This window comes from Myotis brandtii, unplaced genomic scaffold (genome assembly GCF_000412655.1).
Source record: "Myotis brandtii unplaced genomic scaffold, ASM41265v1 scaffold624, whole genome shotgun sequence".
Taxonomy (NCBI): domain Eukaryota; kingdom Metazoa; phylum Chordata; class Mammalia; order Chiroptera; family Vespertilionidae; genus Myotis; species Myotis brandtii.
In genome coordinates this window covers 712,578-728,968 of record NW_005370385.1, presented here as the reverse complement: position 1 = coordinate 728,968, position 16,391 = coordinate 712,578, and the positions used below count along the sequence as shown (strand labels likewise).

Genomic DNA, 16,391 nt, shown 5'->3' with positions numbered 1-16,391 from the left:
TGCCTACCCCAATAGGGGGTGGGGCCAGCTGGCCAACCTCCTGCAGCCCCTCACCCCCAATGGGCCCCTACCACCCTGATCGGCCCCGCAAGCCCTTCCCCCAGTCAGCCCCCAACTCGGATAAGGGGCAGGGCCAGCCAGCCAACCACCCATGGCCCATCCCACGGGTCCGTGTGCTGGCAGCACTACTACAAATGGAAAGCATGGTGGCAGGTGTAGAGATGATAGTGAAACTAAGACCAGATCAATGAATACGAGGCAGCCAGGTGAGGGGAAGTAGTTCTCCCAACACGGGGGGAGGGGGAAGGGAGACACTGAAACATTGTCCCCACTGCCAATAGAGTGAGCAAAGGAACTTTGGTCATAAAGCAGATCAAGAATTTCCAGAGTTTCAGTGAAGTAGGTGTGTGACTGAGATAAATTCAGAGATTAGTCTTTCCCATTGTCACAAAAGAGGGCTTTCTCCTGTCAGTTTGTATATGTTGTTACTAAGAGACAGGTTCTGCTTTAGTGAACCCGTGCACTCACGCAGAGAACCACACTTAAGAGACTTTTTGTGGTGACATACCCTGATTGTGTAGGGGTATCAGCTGTGGTGCAGGGGGAGGGGGAGGCTGTGGTAATGGAGTTGGCTGAGGAGTCACAGGACTGAGCACAGCAGTAAACAAGTCTTCAACATCCTTTCCTCCAAGCTCTAGAAAATACAATTATAATGATAATATGATTAAAAGTCTATGAGAGCCATATCGGGAATGCCACTTTTGGAAACTAAAAAATACAAACACAATTACCTGGAATTTTATATAACTTTCCAAGAATTGCTCCTAGGATAGATTAAAGAAATAGAAATATTAATAATTACCATTTTAATGTACTAATACAAAATAGCATTTCATAGAAATCTTCAAAATAGAAGTTAAAATTATAAATAAGCATGCAGAAATCTTTGAAAATCATATTTACTCATGTCTTTTAGAAAGCCTAGCTGTAGGGCAAATATTTTACCATCTGTGACCATTTTGTCTAGTTCAGGACTAAGGATTCCATCCAGCTGCTCCTCACTTAAAGGTCGTGAACTCTGATTGACACTTGGCTGAGACACAGAGGAAGGGTCATCGGCGACAGGGCCAATATCTATTCCGGCTGGAGGAACAAGGCAAAGAAATTAAAAAGTGAATTCTGAATACATACACAAAATGCATTTCACTATTTACCTGCATGAATACACAACAGTATGATTAAAATTGAGCAATGAAAAGTCTGAAATTCCGAATTAATCAAGATTCTTATATCAATCTGGATAGTCAAAATTAGTACAAATTAGGCACAATGTATTTGTAAACTGGTGCCACTTTAAGTTATAGTTTAATCAAAATAAATATATTTCCTGATTAATAAAGAAACACTTCTGGTTGTAAAGTGCTAATTTCTACAGAAAATAAGTTAGGAGTCTAAGAAAATATTCTATATACAATATCCACTACACAAATAATAGCTTTAACTTGGAAATGGTAGTTCCTAATGCATAGTTTAACTATCATATGCAGTATGTGAAACAGGAGGAATACGTTTCACATAAAATTAACGAGAAGCTCTAAAATTCTTATTCAGTGTTTAGTAAACATGACCCTTGTAAATAATTTCAGCTGTAGATCATAATTTTGAAATATTCTGTGGTCAAAATACAAAATATAGATTGTATTTATTACATAACATGTTCTATCTCATAAAAACTGGTTTTTAAAGCAATATCCACATTTAAAAGTACTCTATCATCTAATTTCTTTACCATGCTTTCTCAATATTACTATTTCATAAAGTAAAATTTAGTCTGCTCTTATTTTATTTTATATTAGAAATTCTATAACATTTGGGTAAAATTATAAATTACATAGTAACAAAAATAAAACCATTCATTAAAAAAAAATTACTGAGAAAATCACCCAAAGCACAGTACAGCTGTACCATGCTTTAGCTGCACGCATAAAGGGGAAAGCAAAGATGGATTAGTGACAAATTAGCACTATCACAAATACGCATGCACCTACAGGCTGTGGCAGCGGAAATCACTATAAAAAAGACTACTCTAGTCAGCCGTCATCCACTGCTCAGGTTCTTACCAAATGGAAAAGGTGAGTTGTCAACCTGGAAAGTGCATAAATCAAGACCTACAAGACCCAAACCAAATAAAATGGATGATTATCACAGGAGTGGAGGCAAGGGACAACACAAACAAAAGAACAAGACACAGGAGCCTTGAATGCCATAAGCCTTCAATGTGATGCCATTAGAAAGACAAAAGAAATTAACTAACTTGCTGCAGGGAAGCTGAGGTAGATCAAATTATATAATTGAGGTCTTTGATAATGACCCCCCCAAAAAAAATTTTTTTTAAGTTTTAGAGAAAAGACTAAACTTCTTCCACACACATGCACCTCTCTCTCATGCCCTAAAACAGACACTAGGCAAACAGCATTCAATATACCTGAATGATCAACTGATTTTGCAAGATCATCTGAAATTATTCCAAGAATGTCATCCTCTGTGTTTAGGACTTCGGATATATCAGCTAAGGTGTCATCAGCAGTACCTAAATATAGGAAGTGTATTTTCAATGTTTTGACATTTTCCCAGACATTAAATTCTAAAACACCCTGCCTCGTCCAACCATTTACTACACATCCCGAGTACAGCAGATGCTGAGTAAGTGCGAGAATCATAGAACATTAAGATTGTTACTTCTAAAATAAAAGATTTTTTCATAGAAAAGGTACTCCAATGTTTTGAATAACAAAATATTAAAGATTAGGACCATTTTTATTTTGTGGCTAATTTAAAATTAATGAAACAAAGATCTATAGGCAATAAAACTGAAATAAAATATTGTAAGAAACAAAGCAAAAAAAATCACTAAGAAAGTGACATCTCTAAAAATGACATCTGGAAAATAAAACACAGAAGATAAAAAAATATGAAAGGCAAACCCATTATTTAGAAATTCCCTGTTTAAACCAGATACCATCTGGTTCCAGCCTAACCCCCACCCCCACCTAACACTGATAATTCATTCCTTTCTTTATTCATTGAATACCCACAGAACTGGGGTTTTGGACTGTGTTAATAGACATGTTCCAGCCACTGAGAATACAGAATTGTCTAAAACCAAGTACATTCCCTCACAGAGCTTACTTTCTCTGAGGGAGTTAGACAATAAATTACATCAGTATAAGTGCCACAAAGACTTTAAAAATAAGGAGACAGGACTAAGACTCAGATGTGGGGGTGCTGTATTAACTGGTCAGTAAAGACCTTTTAAAGGACATGATCACACATGTCCAAATGTGTGTAAATGAATAAAAAGGAGACATTAAGACCAGAGCAGGTAAGGTTTTGCCAACAGAGGGAGCCAGTGTGCTTGTCATAAGAAAGAGAGCTAAGCAAAGGTATGTGCGGTTTTACAGGTCACAGTGAAGACTGAGCTTTACTCTCAAATACGATGTGTAACGGGAAGTTGCTGGAAGGCTGGGGGCCAGGAGATACGAAGTGGGTGGCTGCGGGGCCTACTCTGAAGACAGAGACGACTGTGTGGGTGTATTAGAGATAGAATGGGAGTAAACAAAAAACCAAGGGTGACTCCAAAGGTTTCTCACCTAACAAGTAGAAGAACACTTAGGCTATCTTTAGTAATTATATTAGTCATTTAAGTTAGAGAACATGATTTTTTAAACCAAATGGGACAAATAGTTTTGTCACATTAAAAGCATACTTCCCAAATAGAATTCATATATACATGAGAATTTCTCAAATTGAAAGAAAATATACATTTTGTATGCCCAAATATTCATAAATTTATGAGAAATAAAATTATTTCAATAATATATTCTCTAGACAACAGTACACTTGAAAAAAAACTTTTGGATAATTCTTTCGGAGTCATTTAATGTGAGTGACTGTGTTTGTTTTAGACCAATGGAATTCTATACACAAATCGTAACAAACACTTTTTAAAAGGCCATGCTTTAAAAGTCTGCCCCTACCTAAACAGATTTTATATCTTACCAGCAAATTATTAAAATTGATTTCATGGACTATATTAAATTAAATTTTAAAAAAATGAAAGCCATTATTTGTAAATTTCCCATTATAAAGACAAAGAGTGATTCAACTGCAAAGAATATTACATTTCATCTAAGTTTTGAAACATTTATCTTATTCTAGTCCTCATGTTTGGTTTTATCATTAAACCATTTCTCTTCAGCAATTTTGTGGAAAAAACAACTTCAAATAAAGGAGAGAGGAAAAAGAACAAGTGGTAACGCTTTTCCTGTCACAATACAGCTTCTGCCCAATTTCAGTTCTCTTCTCCACAAAAACTCAAGTGCAAATAAAAAATCAAGTGCAAATAACTTCTGTTTAAGTCTTTTAATCCCTAGTCATGATTTTTACAATAAGACATAACTTTCATAGTTAGGGTATCCTTGTAAGGACCCACAGATTTTTCACTATACATTATTTTAACAACACATTCACATGGACAAGAGCAGGTCAGTACTTAAAACAACAGAATGAAAGTAAAAGTAAAAATAATCTGCTAAAATCAATGAACAAAAGCATGGCCTTCAGTACACCAGTGGGAGAGACAGGACGTGTGCATGCATACAGCGGGGCTGAGATGCTTCTATAATTCAGTCAAGAAAAGTTACAACCAAAATATAAAAGCCTGCATTTTGATCCAGGATAATGCCAAGTTAATAAAGCTGTAATGACTTAATGTATCAAGTGGTCTTTCAGTGGAAGACTGCCTTAAGAGTATTTTCCAAATTGAGTTTATAAAACTAACTGAGCAACAAATGTAATCAATGGCAAAAAGGAAGCTTGTCAGAAGAACATTAATTTATAATTGTTAGTAAGATAAAAAATCTGGGGGGGGGGGAACCTCTGAGCATCATGACATCATGGGAACAGAGATGTTGGCAAGTAATCCCCACTGAACAGGACCACCTCCCTTCTCCAACAAAGATTGGTCTGGCCCAAGCTCTCAGCAGTCAGAAATGATCTAAGGCTATGGATTTCACTGATTAACAGTCTGGAAGCCAGGTCCCTAACATAGCATTCTTGTCTTCTCCTGAATTTCTTTGGGCTGTGTAATTAACAAAAATCTATCTTACTTAAATCAAAGATTATTATATTTATAACTCATGGCCAAATTACACCCCCTTACATTTACCCTCAGCAAAGTGTAAACCTAAACATTTTCCTTTGCAACTTCTTGATTTTGGTGGTAGTTACACAGATAAATTTATTTCCCAGATGTTATACACCTGCCCACTTAAAAAAGTTACACTTACTAAATACGTCACACATCAATAAAGATGATTTAAAAACTGTATATAAGGCCAAACCAAAGCATTTCAGAGGTATAATTAAAAGGAAGATAATGTCACATGATAAAAATTCCACATACCATGAGTTCCAGGTTTTGCTGGAGTTGAGGATGAACTAAGTAGTGGGTCTAAGGAAGGATCCAAGAAATGTGTGTTCACGTTTGCTTTATATGAAAGCTGAGCTGTGTCTTCTGATAGATTATCTAAATTTAGCTTGTTTTGTCTACTTGTATCTAGAAGATCTTTTCCAAAGAAAGCTTCCTAGATAAAATAAAGCACATATGAAAATGACTGACTTATTTATAAAATTCTAACATGACAATAGATAATTCCATTACCCTTTTGGACAAGAAGGCAGAAATAACAGACAAGTATTTAACAACATAAAAATTGAATATAGAAATATATAAATGACATAGAAATATCCTGTCAATTCTTTTATATAGATTTCCCTTATTTTAAAAGTACGATTTTCTGCAGCTTTATTAGAGATAAGTAAAATTATGCAAACAGCAGCACACAATTTTGTCCAATGTGTTCTAGCGACAGCAGTATAATCATTCAATAATTCCAGATTTAGGCTACAATTAAATTTAAAGATAAATTTACAATACTATTGGCACCTAATTTGTATAAGAGAAACTCAAGCTTCATGAATATTATTATTATTAGAGGTTACACAGGGTCTGACCTACACTGTTAATACGTGCAAACTTCAGATTAATAACCTCATGCTGATTCATGAACACATTAAAGACTGAATACATTATAGATCTGAAAGGGATTTTTGTAGCCATTTTAATCTTACTATGTGCATAAACTTTATTTCTCTTAAAAGGCTTTTCTTTACTCCTCTGACACTTCTCCATTTGAATATACATTCTCTAAAGACCAAGGTTTCATACTGGGTTCTTTACAACGCAGTATAGCTACAGAACTTCTGAAGGACCAATCAAAAGGACAAAAGGAAACACTGAGGGCCACCCCTGCCCCGCCCCTCACTTACTTTAACCCAGCTGTGGCCTATTTTCTACAATGTGGTCTACCTGGAAAAGGGGTCCTCTGTACAGAACACTTGTGTAGTACTTGTCAACATTTCACACATTCTTGCTAAAGATGCATACACACAAAAAAGTTCACTGCAGCATTTTTAATAGCAAAAAAGTGAAAACTGTCTGTCAAAAGGCACATGACTAAATAAATTATAGACACCCACACAATACAGCAATTGTTAAAAAGGATATTGCCATGCTGTCAAAGAAAAGTTCTAAAATACAGTATTAAAAGAAAAGCAAATTGAGTGATATGTCCAGCTAACCATAAAATACAAACCAAGACTATTAGGACTGTGTAAAAATCCTATCTAATAAAGAGGGAATATGCTAATTGACCCTCACACAGTTGTAACAATGGCAGCACCCACGGCCAATAAGGAGGAAATATGCTGACTGCCCCACCCTTAAAGATGATGGCACCCACAACCATTAAGGAGGGAATATGCTAACTGACTGCCCCACCCTCAAAGATGGTGGCACCCACAGCCAATAAGGAGGAAATATGCTAATTGACTGCCCCACCCTCAAAGATGGTGGTGCCCACAGCCAATAAGGAGGGAATATGCTAATTGAGTACCATGCCCTCAAAGATGGCAGCGCCCACAGCCACAAGATGGCAGTGCTCAGTCACCTCAGCCCTGCCGAGGCTTGCGCTGCCAGCAGTGGCAGCAGCAGAGGTGTGATGGGGTGTCTCCTTCCCCTGATCACTGGGTTGCCTCCCGCCCCTGAGGGCTCCTGGACTGCAAGAGGGGGCAGGCCGGGCTGAGGGACCCCTTCCCCCCCCAATGCATGAATTTTCATGCACTGGGCCTCTAGTAAACTATAAAAGAAGTTATGACCAGACAAACACCAGAGTATTAACAATACTAAGTGGACGGAAAAAGGATGGGGGGGCGGGGGGAGTCTGATAGAGGTAATAGTATATTTGATTCAAATTTCTCCACATTTTTTCAATGAACGAGTTGTTTCACTATGAAAAAAAATTTGAAAATCCATAAAGCTAGGTCACTGGGTAGCAGATAGGTTTGTTCTCATACCAAAATTGTTTATATCAGTAGGAAGAATGCTGAGTGGCAGAAAGCACATTAGAGTTTTAGAGTTAATTTATTTAACGACTTCAGTATAAATCTGAGACCATATTAGCAAAACTTTTTCTTTAAGTGACTCAAGATGACATGGGTTCTCCAGGTCACATGGCACCACAGCTACTTAGTAGTCGGCATAAACATTTCTATTGGATAGATCATACAGTTATGTATATTTTATTGTGACACAGTTGTAAATAATAAAATTAAATTGGCCCGGCTGGTGTGGCTCAGTTGTTGAGTGTCAACCGATGAACCAGAAGGTCACGGTTCGATTCCCGGTCAAGGCACATGCCCAGGTTGCAGGCTCGATCCCCAGTGTGGTGTGTGCAAGAGGCAGTCAATCAATGATTCTCTCTCATCACTGATGTTTCTCTCTCTCCCTCTCCCTTTGTCTCTGAAATCAATAAAAAAATATTTAAAATTGGGAAAAAAAATTGTTACTGAATTCCTAGTGGATTTTTGTCACTATGTATTCTGCCCACCCATCTTGGATGAGAGGGAAATACAACTGCTATCACAAGATGTTCAAGAAACAGTCCCATTACAAAGGCTTCCTTCACTCCTTCAGATACAAAAAAACAAAACAATTAGCTATTACTATGTGTACCAGAGTCAGTACACTGGTCACCAGAGGAAACAACCCAGCTCAGTAGATGAAGATCACAGCAGGAATCAGATCCCTTTGCTAATGGATGAAATAGTCAATTTCCATACTTTCATAAGCAGCTCAAGAAAGCTTCCTAAATATAGATTACACTGCACAGAGGAGGAGCAGCAGGAAGAGGAGAGGAGGAGGTAGAGCAGGGGGAGGAGCAAGAAGAGGAGGAGGAGAAAGAGGAGGAGGAAGCGGAGCAGCAGGAGGCGCAGCAGCAGAAAGAGGACTTTACATGCTTAATTTTTATTTAATCTCTCATTTCTGTGTAGTGGGTATGACCACAATTTTATAGATGAGACTACTGGGCACACAGATGTTAAACAGAACAAGATCACATAGAACCAGTAGCAGTAGTATTAAAATCCCGGACTCCCAAAGGCTCAGCTATTTAAAATGGACACAGCCCTGAAGATGTTAGCTGTTCAACAAAAACTGACACTCGTAAATATTACTGCATACATAAGTGACTATGTTTAAAAGTCTTATTTATTAAATACAGAAGACTTTTCACTTAAATGATTATTTATTTTTGTGCTTCTTATACATGAGGAAGAATGAACAGGCTCAGGAATGGGAAATCAGCTCATGGCTGAGCCAGATGGTCAATCTCAGTCCTCCTCCAATCCAGGGCTCTTTCCCACACAGCACATGGCCCTGAACTCTCTGGTACTTCATGCTCACAAATTGGTATCTTTTCCCATAGTCTACATCTATCAAACATCACTTCTTTCTATTGATGGATATTTTTCTGATGTATATTTTAAAACACACTAACAATTCTGTTTAAATCTTTGGTTCACTGAGCCTCTAGAAGCAGTCAATGGTTATTAAAGCTGTAACTGGCTGCTGAATGCCCATCTTCACTCAGGCAACATTATTACTGTCACTCAGCAATGTTTAGCCGTGTGCTGCAAGAAGTTTTGAAACATGCCACACCTGATTATTTAGGCAGGGGCACTGACCTCTTTTCCCTTAGACTGTCAAATGACAACAGCCAACACAACAATAGCCATCCAGTGTGAATGAATCAAAGTTTTTTTTTTGTCAGTTGAGGGAAAATATATTTTTTGGTGTGTGGCAGAATTTTGGTAATTTGTTTATGTGTGCCATGCGACGAAAAAGATCGACCATCGCTGCTATAACCTGTACTAGCAAAGGGAGATGTCCACAGGACCTGGGCGTGGGCAGCACATAGGTGTGGCTGCTTTGCAAGAATGAGCTTTTCTCAGCCCAACGTGTCCTTGTGAAATATTCAGAAGTGGAAAACTAGAAAAATAAAAACAACTTTGCGTAATGTATCAAAGCACAAAGAGGTAAACATTAATTTTCATGAGCCCTTGGAAGGTAAAAATGGCACTATGATAACTAATTAAAAACAAAACAAGTAAAAAATTTAACAAAACCAAACAACCTATATTTCAAAACTCAATACATTACATTTCTTTCAATAACAAACTACATAATATAATGTGAAGCAAAATATTACTTGTAAATAGACAGGGAAAGTTTCCTCGAGCTTGTTTTTCCTTTTCCGGTACCTCTTCTTTATTTTTTCAGTGTTTTCAGTAACAGAAACAGATTCATCAACAAGAGTATCTGGTAACTGCTCACTCCAACCTGAAAACAGGAGCCACATTTATGAATGCATGGTATTTAAAATTTCCAGACAGATCCACCCAAAGTAATTGTATAGCTTACCAATATACACAGTTCCATATAAACAAATAAGCTTTTTCTTTTGAGGTATAATTGACATGCAACACTGCATAAGGTTAAGGTGTATAGCATAATGACCTGACAAACAAGCCTTTCACAAGTGTATCTCAAAGCAAGTGTACCAATATAAGTAAATTTTAAGCATCATAAAATTTCATTTCATGTCTATTTAGTATCAGCATGTTTCCTACTATCTTTTTTTTTAATTTTTTTATTAAATCTTTATTGTTCAGATTACATTTGTTCCTCTTTTTTTTTTCCCCCCATAACTCCCCTCCTCCCAGTTCCCGCCCTACCCTCCGCCCTCATTCCCCACCCACTGTCCTCATCCATAGGTGCACGATTTTTGTCCAGTCTCTTCCCGCATCTCCCATTTCCCTTTCCCCCCCAAGAATAGTCAGTCCATTCCCTTTCTATGTCCCTGATTCATTATAATCACCAGTTCATTCTGTACATCAGATTATTTATTCACTTGATTCTTAGATTCACTTGTTGATAGATGCATGTTTGTTGTTCACAATTTGTATCCTACTATCTCTTAATGAGCATTTCCCTGCTAGCAAAGCACAGCTTGTTTTTAGAACCTCAACATTTTGATAAAAAAAAAATAACTAAAATGAAAATGCCTGGTGCTCATGAGTATGGGGAAATGGCTACTGGTATACTACTAATTTAAGAAGTATAACCTTTGTGTAGAGTTTACTGGAAATATCCAACAAAAGTCTTTTTAGAAATGTGTGTCCTTCAATCCAGCAACTCCAAGGGGTTTATTGCAAATTAGGTATTTGTAATACATACATATTGTGATAAGATATGACTATGAAATATACTTATCAATATGTGATGAATGGTCCATCTTAACTCAGAAATAGAAATAAACAAAGTTTGGACTATGAAATTAGTCCAGAACAAGTATGCTACTTAGAGCAGGTGAGCAATAATGACATCTCCTCCACTTCTCAGGGCAAATGGCACATCCCTTTTGAAAATCAATGTGGGTGCTTTTGTTGTCAGATTACATAGGTAGACTGACTCTTCTAAAAAGGACTAAAAACAGTGGATAAACACTTATTAAAAATTTTTTTAATGTACTAGTAATCTAGCCAGAAAATGAATCCTCAAAGACCAAAAATTAAGGTAAAACAAGAATCAAAGAAATTAGCAAAGAAATAAATAAAACTCTCTGAAAATTTGTAAAAGTCCACTGACCTTGAACTCTATAGTTTTCAGAGCCTGAGTAGGAATGGGGAATAGAAGACAAAGTTTAAGTCTTCTCCTCAAAGTGATTAACCAGAGGTGTCTTATATGAAGGTGGGACCCTGAAGGACTCCATGCTCAGGTTCGTTTAACAAAAATAAACCCCTCCCCCACCTCCACTAACAGCAAAGAAAACTGCTTATCATCTTGTCATAGAATTGGTGCTGGATAGAAAGGCAAGAAATAAAATTCCTCCCTGAGAATTCATAAAATCAATATAGCCCTAATGTGTAAGAAACTTGAATTTACACAACATAGGTGAACCAACAAACACTTCAATCTAAGAACTTAGCTCAAAGAAGTCCTGGTGTGGTATTACCTCATGTTCCTGGAATTGACAAATATAAATAGTCTCTGAAAGAATCCACCTTCAATTCAGTTCTCAGAAAGTTCAAAGAATATTCTAAAGAAGATGAACTCACAGTGCGGTAAAATCAATATACATGCATGTGGACCCATGTATCTCACATAATAAACACAGGGAATGAGGCACAGGGGATGAGCCAGCAGATACAGAGTAGAACCAGACAGCTGATATTTTAAGCTAATTAGATACACACAGAAATGAATGTTGGCTGATGCTAGAAGAAGAAACTACTGAAATATCAAGAAGGCAGTTTAAAAAAGGGTGAAAATGCAAATAAATTAAAACTCAATGGGTGATACAGGTAAAGGAATAGAATATTGAACTAAAAGAATTGAAATTAGAGGAGAAAATAAAGAGACAGAACAAAAACAAAAAATAGTTTCACTGATCATGTCACATTTCTTAATTAGGACTAATTATAGCCATGTTGAGTCGCATTAGAAACTTCTTTAAAATCAAGAACTCTGCTTGGAGCACATGCTGAACACAGTAATTTTCCTTCTCCTATCCTATATAAAGCATTTAAAATATATAAGTATACAGATCATGACCACCACGATTACAAAGTCTTATTAGTATCGGCTCTTACGCTATGGCTTAAGCAATGATGCAGTTTTCTTTGACTCTCTAAGTCAGGGGTCCTCAAACTACGGCCCTCGGGCCACGTGCGGCCCGCCGAAAACATTTATCCGGCCCGCCAGGTGTTTTTGCCGCCGCTGCCTGCTGCTTAGCAGCCGACTAGTTTTTTTTTTAAACTATAGTCCGGCCCTCCAACGGTCTGAGGGACAGTGAACTGGCCCCCTGTTTAAAAAGTTTGAGGACCCCTGCTCTAAGTGAAGATGACAGATTATTAACTGGAAGATGTATTTCTAAAACATGACAGAATCTTGTTAAAAATTGCTGGGGTACACTATTATTTTCAACTGCATAGTCTAAAAGTTTCCACTTTCATGCCAAGCAGCTAAGGCAGTCAGAGAAAGGCCTCTGCGTAAAGGCCTTAAAGTACCTGATACATAACTAAGTGATTCGGTCCCTACACTATCTATACTTACCGCAGGAAAAAAAAGAAACGTATTTAAAAATCTCAAAGTAATATAGTCTATTAGATTTAAATCATTTCCTTATCAAACCTAATTTCTGTATTACTGGTATGAACTGGACAGGCGCTCAAATCCTTTGATCATAAGCACCAATGACACTGTAACATTATTTAGGATAACTCTTTCCAGTAGCAACAGCAACACAAACAAAATCCATACCTTCATCTCTGCTAGGTAACTGCTCAGAAATAGAGCCCGAGGAATCTTTCCTGATCACAGATCTTTTGGCTTTTCCTTGCCCGGTCCGACTTCTTTGCCGTACCATAAATCCACCGATACCTATCCCCAAAGAAATTGTATAACCTCATAATTAATTTATCCCTGTATATCCACAATAAGTAGGGTGAAACTGCTTAGTCTTACATAATGAAGCATTGTACAAATTCAACATGGGCTAATTTAAGTAATTAATCTCATTTTAATGAAAAACTATAAGATTCTGGAAATAAGCAAATAAAAAGGTTAAAGCCTTATCACTAACCAACCAAAACAGGACATTCGAGGACAGCAAGACTGCACACCTTTCCTCTTCTACACAATGCCAGAGTAAATATTCTTTACTTAACAAATATCTATAACTCACATATTATCACTTACTAGTAAACTGTCTACTAGCTGAGGGAGAAAAGAGATAAGAATACACTAGATGATGCAAACAAAATTCAAATGATTTCAGGGGTACTGTGTCTAGTCACTCCTCATAAGACCCTTAGATGCCAAAGACATGCATGACTCTATAGGTAAAGGCATGGAATCTGGAGCCAGATTCTGGAATTTTGGTCACTACTTATTTAACTTTTCAGACTCCTTACTGGTAAAATAGTGATAATGTACAGCACCTCCTCATACATAAAAGGATGAAATAAATTAACAGATATAAAGTGCTTGGAATAGTGTGTGACAGTCAATGCTTTTGTCATATGACCCAAAAGTCTAAAAAAATACCTAATGGGCCACTCAGAGGTATGGACAACTTCCATGTGAGGCAGAAAGAGAAAAAAACAATTACATTTTTTTAAAAGTGTATTTATAAGCCTCACTAAAGGCCCAGTGCACGAATTAGTGCACGGATGGGGTCCGGCCGGTGCGCCCGGATTGAGCCGGCCCAGCCGGGTAGAGGGGATGCAGGAGGTTGGCCAGCCGGGAGGGGACCGTGGGAGGGCTCCAGGGCATGTTCACCCGTCTCGTTCAGTCCCGATTGGCTGGACCCCAGCAGCAAGCTAACCTACAGGTAGGAGTGTCTGCCCCTTGGTGGTCAGTGCACGTCATAGCGAGCAGTTGAGTGGCCTTAGCGTATCATTAGCATATTACACTTTGATTGGTTGAACGGACAACCGGACACTTAGCATATTAGGCTTTTATTATATAGGATAAGTGAAGCCCCCCTACCCCATTCTATTTTTCTTAACGTAACTGAGCTTTGGATCAGAGCATGCAGCATGGCTCACACCTGGTCTGTATGGTTTCCGCTTCCTCTTTCTGACACCCTCTGTTCCTTCCACACCCTTGGCTTCACCATCCACAGCCTCCCGTTCAGGACTAGATTCTGACTTTCCATCACAGTCCATAAGTTCTCCTTCTGGAAAAAAGTAAATATACAATGAAAACTGGGGAAACCTACCAAATACATCATTCCTATGTAACAGGAAACACAAAGCAAAGTGGCTGCCAAGCCCTGCTCCATGCATCCCAGGGTAGGAAAGGTGTAGGAGAGATGACCAAGTCCCACATTAGCCGTAGAACTCATGCAACTTAAGGCAATATGTCAGAAAATGCAACGTCTCCACCATGCTCCTCACACATGCCGGGCACTCCTGCACAGGGCCTTTGTCTGCATGCTCTACCTCAGGTAATCAATCCAGTGGCTCACTCACCCAACCCTTCAAACTCAGTGCTCAACACTGCTCTCGGTTCACCTGATCCTGCACCCCTCCCTATGCCCCCCTATTCCCACTTACTCTTACTCTATTTTTTCCATAGCAGTTGCCAAACACACTGTAATTAACTTATTATTATATATTTCAACAGTCTTTCCTCCTAACATGAAAATGTAAGTTCCACAAGAGGAGAATTTTATCTGTCTGTTCACTGATATGACTTCCGACATCTGGCACACAGGAGGCTTTCAATAAGTACTGTTCAGTGATGAGATGTTGTAGAACAAAAAATAATAATTACTTTATTTCTCAATCAGAGGAAAAGACATTACCAACCTAAAAATAAGCAAGCCTGTGGTCATCTGCTTCAAAGATAAGCAAAAATATAACTCATATTGAATGTAATACTACTAAAATTATATTGTCATCTCAAAAATTCAGCTAAGAAAATCTTTTCTTTAAAAATATTTTATTTACTTCAGAGAGGAAGGGTGAGGGAGAGAAACATCAATGATGGGAGAGAATCATTGACCGGCTGCCTCCTGCACGCCCCCTACTAGGAATTGAGCCAGAAACCCAGGCATGTTCCCTGAACTGAAATTGAACCGTGAACTCCTGGTTCATAGGACAGCGCTCAACCACTGAGCCATGCCAGCTGGGCGAAAAATCTTGATTATTAGATCAGGAAAATGTTTATAAACACCTGTGACTATAACTGTATATTTAAATATTAAGAATGGCGTTTCTATTTCTAGAATAGGATGCATGATCACGTTTTGCTTTAACCTAACCATGGTGCCCAAGCTTATAGCCTCGAGAAGGTTTATGCTGCCCTCTGAACTTTCCCACCTGCGATCCTCCGTACACAATGCTTGGGGAGGTCCTGAAGCTCTGTGCTAAAGGACACATGAAAAGGGAGGGAACCTGCAAAGGCAGGTCCAGTAAGACAACCCACTTGGAAAGATCAGGTGTCATTCCCAGGGTTATCTGAGTCAGTGGAATTTACCTTTAAAGAAGTCATTCTTATTTTAAAGGTTATTTTATCTACTTTAATTCTTGCAAACATACTGCACAAAAAATAAATTATTATTACCTCGACTATCATCCATTTCTCCATCCCGTGAATGCTCAGACTGGATGTCTGGAGGGGTCTGCAGGACGGCCACACTGTTCTGATTTATAATCTTCAATTTCAACTTTGGTTTTGACCGCTTTCTTCTTGGAGCTGTAGCTATGAGACTCTGCAACTGAGTCAACCCTGATTCAGTCAAGCACACACCATCCTGGGTGTAGGTCTTGGGTGGATCTAAAATTGTAATATCCAAAGATACAAATTAAAACTCTCGCTTTAATTCTGATTGATAAGTTAATTCAAGATACAAAAGAAGACCTTAGCCAGTTTGGCTCAGTGGATAGAGCTTTGGCCTGCGGACCAAAGGGTCCCAGGTTCGATACTGGCCAAGGGCACATACCTTGGTTGTAGGCTCCTCCTCCCTGGCCCAGGCCCTGGTTGGGGATGTGCAGGAGGCAACCAATTGATGTGTCTCTCTCACATCGATGTTTCTCTCTGTCTTTCCCTCTCTCTTCCACTCTCCCTAAAAATCAATGTAAAAAATATCCGTGGGTGAGGATTAACAACAACAAAAAGGTGGATACGAAATACCCAATGTGACTTCTATAGAGCTATTATCTACTAAATGCACGAATAATTAGCTAAGAGTACTTAATTAAAAGTAAGAGTTACTGCCCTGGACAGTTGTTCAGTGGTTAGAGCATCAGCCTCCAGAACAAAGGGTCTTGGGTTCAATTCCTGGTCAAAGGCATGCAGGTTAAATCCCCAGCCCTGGTCGGGGCTTGACCAGGAGGCAACCAATCAATGTGTTTCTCTCATT

General features: G+C 38.3%; 1 protein-coding gene across 4 annotated transcripts in view; it reads right to left on the bottom strand.

Moving 5' to 3' along the window:
- Positions 1-16,391, bottom strand: part of KMT2C (lysine (K)-specific methyltransferase 2C) — a 253,697-nt gene that overhangs the window by 56,996 nt on the left and 180,310 nt on the right. For 3 of the 4 annotated variants that reach the window (XM_014528208.1, XM_014528207.1, XM_005880067.2), the window contains 10 exons: positions 15,593-15,805; positions 14,073-14,201; positions 12,782-12,901; positions 9,669-9,799; positions 5,465-5,645; positions 2,486-2,590; positions 2,121-2,168; positions 964-1,143; positions 792-824; positions 569-694 (listed from right to left, as the gene is read on the bottom strand). In XM_014528208.1, the coding sequence (XP_014383694.1) occupies positions 569-694; positions 792-824; positions 964-1,143; positions 2,121-2,168; positions 2,486-2,590; positions 5,465-5,645; positions 9,669-9,799; positions 12,782-12,901; positions 14,073-14,201; positions 15,593-15,805 (1,266 nt within the window). The remainder of the gene's footprint in view (positions 1-568; positions 695-791; positions 825-963; positions 1,144-2,120; positions 2,169-2,485; positions 2,591-5,464; positions 5,646-9,668; positions 9,800-12,781; positions 12,902-14,072; positions 14,202-15,592; positions 15,806-16,391) is intronic. The other variant, XM_014528209.1, reaches the window with a different exon arrangement.